Source organism: Thrips palmi, unplaced genomic scaffold (genome assembly GCF_012932325.1).
Source record: "Thrips palmi isolate BJ-2018 unplaced genomic scaffold, TpBJ-2018v1 HiC_scaffold_12, whole genome shotgun sequence".
Classification (NCBI taxonomy): domain Eukaryota; kingdom Metazoa; phylum Arthropoda; class Insecta; order Thysanoptera; family Thripidae; genus Thrips; species Thrips palmi.
The window spans coordinates 673097-678358 of NW_023144623.1; the positions used below are offsets into that span (position 1 = coordinate 673097).

General features: G+C 51.0%; 1 protein-coding gene across 1 annotated transcript; it reads left to right on the forward strand.

Annotated features, from left to right (window-relative positions):
- Positions 1 to 4319: 4319 nt before the first annotated feature.
- LOC117640221 lies at positions 4320 to 5262 on the forward strand. The gene is made up of 3 exons (XM_034376545.1): positions 4320 to 4618; positions 4705 to 5130; positions 5209 to 5262. Exons 1-3 carry the CDS (start codon positions 4451 to 4453, stop codon positions 5242 to 5244), a joined length of 630 nt encoding a protein of 209 aa, XP_034232436.1. The 5' UTR covers positions 4320 to 4450; the 3' UTR covers positions 5245 to 5262.

Genomic DNA, 5262 nt, shown 5'->3' on the forward strand with positions numbered 1-5262 from the left:
CCAGTGGGGTTGAAAAGTTTTGTCTGTCTGTCGGTCTGTCTGTCTGTCTGTCTGTCGGTCTGTCTGTCTGTCGGTCTGTCTGTCTGTCTGTCCGCACTACTCCTCCTGAACGGCTCGGCCGATCTCGGTGAGATTTTGCACACTTCTTAGGTATGTCCTTGGCTCGGCACACGCGAAATTTCACCATCCTAGCTTAACTGGTTCAGTTTTTATAGGCGAAAAACACCTAAAAAACGGCGAAAAATAGAGATTTCTGCAGATAGACCACTTCTGTCTTGGAGAAAGGGGGGTCTGGGGGGCGGAGCCCCCCAGCCTCGACAAGTTAAAAAGTGACAAGGGTCAAGATCGTGTTATCTGTAGATAAAACAACTCTATTTACAATGTAGGGGGGTCTGGGGGGCGGAGCCCCCCAGCATTCAACAAGTTAAAAAATAACCGACAACGGACAAGCCATTGCCTGCCGCAGGCAGGCTAGCGCCGCATGCCAAGGTAGGTACGCCAGGCGTGGATTGGAGGAACAGGCAGCGAGACATCGCGAAGCCTGTTACGACAAGACGCGGTCTGGCGTAAACCTACCTTGTTTTAACATTTAAGGTGCGAGATCGCGGACCGGGGTCCAAGCAACGGCTTAAGGAACTTAGACCGTTGTATTGACCGGAGTCCTCTCATGCGAATACTCCTTGCCATTTTCGTTCAGGCAGTTCAGGCAGTGTAGCACTTTCCCGAGAGATGGCACCACAGTCGAGTACTTCCAAAAAATTAAAAGGTCCTCGTTGGGGGTAGAGAGTCCTATCCTCACTGTGCATCATCTTTGTGTCAATGCCGCCTGATTTGGCAGTGTAGTTGCCGGTGCGGGCGAGGCGAGCACAGGCACCCTCGTCAAAGTGCACAAAGACAGCTTGACAGGTGTCCCTCAGCATGGGCACAGCAACGGGTGAACTTCTGAAATTTCAAATTTATCAAATCAAACTTGTTTTAGCCGTTTTCCTCGTCTCATCGCGGTGCCAGGGGTATATAAATTTATCCCAATAGTGCAAAATGAACGGGTAGTGTCCGCGGCCTAATCCTGTTGTTGGCCCTTCTTCTGGGGCTGCCCCAGTGGCCGAGCGCGCTGCCGGTCCTCGGCTGCGTCTCCAGCGGGGGGAGGGGAGGGGGCAGACGGAGCGGAGACAATAGATCGGAATGCAGCGAGGTGTCCATCATAAACGTGTCGCACCGACTCGGCCGTCCTGCACGCAGTTCCGATTCTTTCCGCCGCGCCACCCTCCGATGCCTCAGGATTCGACCGCCAAATTCAAAACGCGTGAAAAGGACGGAAAAATGAGTGAAACGGCACGAACGCCTCCGCAAAAACTATGATAGGTACAGCGAATCCGAAAACGGATCCGTGTAGGGGATGGGTGTCCGCAGGGCAATTGATCAGTCTGAAAGTAATCCGACAATAATTAGTGTCATTGGGGTAGCGTGAAAGAAAAGAGCGAAAGTAGTCGGTTTTCAACACCTCACCAAACGTACAAATATTGATCGCGCGGCTCCCGGCCTGATCAATTGCCCTCCGGACACATTTCCCCTACACGAATATGCTTTTGGTTTCCAGATCAGTCGCATAGTTGAGCCGTAGGCGTTTTTTTCCGCAAGCGCTGTTTTCACACTTACAACGTTCAATATTTCGGTTCAAAATTTTTTGAAAAGAAAATCCTTTGAATGGGGTGCTTGTATTGTCGCCCTTAATGCATGTACAAATTTTGAACGAAATCGGTGACCCAAAATTTACGCGATCTAGCACCTTAAAAGTGACGTGTAATTAGCAGTCTCGCCAAGCATTCCATCGGCTTGGGTATCTCGAAACTCTGAAAAGGTAGGCAACCCAACGAACACTCAAGACGGTTTGGTTCTGATCAGTGGATGGTCAGTGACTTGTGGCGATAAGAATACATAAAAAGAATTTGCATAAAGTTAAGCATCATTACGCATGATGTTTTGCGTATTCCACGCTTGCACAAAATTGAGCAAGTTGCACGTACAAAGGTTTTACCTAAACATTTAGTGTGAAAAAGGACACTCCGCCAGCTTACCATTGTATTGCACATCGGTCACCCTGCCGATTCCGCGGAACAAGGCATCCGACAGTTGCTGATTTAGGTCTCTCACCCTCTGCACCAGAAGTGCCGTGTCTACGGCCCAATCGGCAAGGTTTCTTAAAGCAATTTTGGTGAGAGCGGCCTCCTGCAATGCCGCGATGGCATCGTAGTACTCTCGGCGATTCTCTTCCCAAGACATCTTCCCAATACGTGAGCTGACTTAGACTTAGAAATAGTCACGACACAACCTACCCCGGTAGCAAACCAAAACTGAATTGAAGAATTCTCTTCTTCTCATCCCCCTTTACGTAGAGGAAGTCATACTCCGCCGACATCTCGCTCAGAGTCTGAGGGAGCCTGTCGTAGGGCGAGAAGCCAGTTTCCCAGGGAAGGGAATGCAAGCGCCTCACGATGTATTTGTTTTGACGCAATTGCTTCTCTGGGATCTCGTCTCCGGGGTATGGGGGAGCGAAGGTGGCCGACTTGTGGATCTGGGCCGCTTCGTTCTGTTCATAGAACGAAACCTCCTTGAGAACATACTCGCCGTGCTTCCCCCGGAGCATCTGAATGTCGCAGATAGCGTAAGTCATCGTGCTGATGTGTTCTGGTCACCGACTGAACGAAGAATGATGCTCGTGGGGTCGGGGCGCCTGGATTTATACCCCTCACCAGCGCCGCCAGCGCGCCCACGGGAAAAACTGGAACTAGTCGGTGAAAAAGGCGCCGGCAGCCAGCGGGACTCGAACCCGTGCCTCCGCGCTCGGAGCGCGGCAGAACACTCTCTCTAACCCACTAGGCTACTGCGCCGTGCTCGCTGGGGGAGGGAACGGCACGCATGATTACCTGGAGCGCCGCGCGGTCGCGCGCAAGTCCGAGCGTGTTTCGGGCGGTTTGAATTTTACCCGCCGCCGCGCGAGTTCCGGCTGGACAGGAAGCCGCCTTCCCTGTGCTACGCCACGCCGCGCCGTCGGTGACGAGTCGAGCCGAGCGCCGGGCCGAGCCGAGCGACACTACGCCGCGCCACGCTGTGCTGGCGCGCCCCCACCCCCTGTCCGCGACCTGCCTCAAACACTCTTTCATTCATTTGTCCCCTTCATGCTGACTCGTGTTTGATATCATTTCTCAGGCTGAAATATTCTTCTGGAATTATTGACAATACTCCCCCTGACATGTCTTGTCCGTGGGAAAACTGTCTGAGAAAAAGACAGTGGTCCAGACCCCCATCGCCCACCCCTCTCCCCTTGCCAGTGCATTCTGAATTTGCAGAACACCTGATGCCAACGCTTCAAGACTATGTCTAGTGACAAGAAAAAATATTTGAGAGATTTTGATGTCCTACGTTTTATTTTATGGTTGTCGCAAAATCGAAAACTAATTGAATTTGGCCAGCCGTTAGAACGACCGGTGCGCCCTCTGGCGGCCGTATCCGGCTCCAGCTCTTCCGGCCCGTTCAATCTTGTCACTTGTCGTCCAGGCGTCATTGAGGTCGTCCGCCGAGTGGTGTGTGTGTGTGATCTAGAAGAAAATGGATCCCTTTGAATGTAATTTAGATTATGAGCCCGATCTGGGGGATTGGGAAGAGCTGCTAAAGGATCTCAGTGGATTTTTGGATGAGGAATTAATGAAGGATGAAGAGGAAAAGACGGAGAAGGAGGAGGAGGAAGACGGTGTGATCGACCTGGATGTGAGCTGGAGTCTATACTCAGAGGTGAGTGCTTCGCTTGTAGCGTCTTGTCGTTTCGTCCTCAATGTGAGTGTGTGTCTGAGTTCACCTCAGAAAACCTTTTCCGTGAGGTAATATTTTCGTGTGGACAGTGTTAAAATCATGAGATCTGGACTCAGCGTCCCTTGCGCCACGTGCTCGCGGGGCGTCGCTCAGTCTCTGCCTGTTCGGCTTGTTTGTGTGTTCTCGCGTTTCGAATCTTGTGCGAGACGCTGCATGAGGGAGCTCGCGTGTGAAATTCGTGAAAATTTGTGTGAAAAAACTGTCGAAATTTGTCGTGTTGATCTAGCGGCATGGGTCGAGAGATCTCGGTCATTTGTGTGTGTGTTTTTGTTTGCACACACTGGGCGAACGCGCGGCGGCTCGCATTTGCGACGGGACGTTAAAGGTTTGATTTCTGTGAGAATTTTGAAAATGCTTAGTGCGGCGGTTAGCTTCAAATCAACGCGCCGGGCAGGGAGGAGGTGGGGGAGCAGCGGTGACGTCACGGCCTGGCCAGAGCGTCGCGGTGTCATGGCTGACCACGGCTTGTTTTCGTGCCGCAGCGATTTTCGTTGTTTTCTCTCAAAGATTTATCATTGGCGGTGTAAAAACGTACAAGTGCTCTGGCGAAATCATCCGTTTGTCCGAGGGAACGAAAGGGAAAATGTGTCGTTGCAAGAAAACCGATTTGATTCGTGTGCTTGGTTCAGTGATAGAGGTTATGTTTTCTTGTATGGTGTTGTTCAATGTATCTTTCTTTCTGTTTCAGTTTGATATCTCGCAAGCCGTGTTACGTGAACACAACCATAGGAGTGAGGTTCGCCGCCCACTAGTGAGTTTTATGTTATTTTCTCTTTGATGTGAAGAATCTTTGAATCCGTGTGCAGCATTTTATGTGTTCTTCGCTTTTGGTTTCAGTCTGTGTGGGAAAGGCTAGAACCTCGCATTGGATCGACTATCCCCACACCCTCTCTGACTGAAGATTCAAGTGATGAGGAGGTAGAGCGATTCAGCCGATTCACTGCTGAGCGCCCACCGCCTGAAGTACTCGTCATCCCAGCTGAAGTCCCTGATGAAGTGGAAGATGGGGAGTTAGTCGAACCAAGTGAAGCTAATGTACGTGATCCTAGTGTTCGAGTCAATGCTCGTGGCAGAGTGCCCAGCGGAGCTAGAGGTAGCGGCCAAGCACGTGGTGCTGCTCAAGATCCTAATGGAGGATCTGGTGGAGGATCTCCTCGTGCTGATGATCATCATGTACCTGCTCAACCTCAACCTCGCCGTGTTCGCGTGGCCAGAGGTGGGCGCGGCAGAGCTAAATTCAGCCCGCTATTTGATAGAAGCCTTGTAAGTCTCTCTGTCTTTATTACATTTAATTATGTGTAAGCATTGTCATTGTATTAATCTAAGTGATTTCTGTTACAGAAAATGGCTGAAGCTGAAAAGGCGAAGCGCAAATGATTGACTAAGTGTAGCAGT

Excerpts from the sequence above, each read along its gene's own strand:
- LOC117640221 (XM_034376545.1), top strand. The coding sequence starts at position 4,451 with ATGTGTCGTTGCAAGAAAACCGATTTGATTCGTGTGCTTGGTTCAGTG. Across the intron at positions 4,619-4,704 it reads GTGAGGTTCGCCGCCCACTA|TCTGTGTGGGAAAGGCTAGA; the intron begins GTGAGTTTTATG and ends TTTTGGTTTCAG. Across the intron at positions 5,131-5,208 it reads CGCTATTTGATAGAAGCCTT|AAAATGGCTGAAGCTGAAAA; the intron begins GTAAGTCTCTCT and ends TTTCTGTTACAG.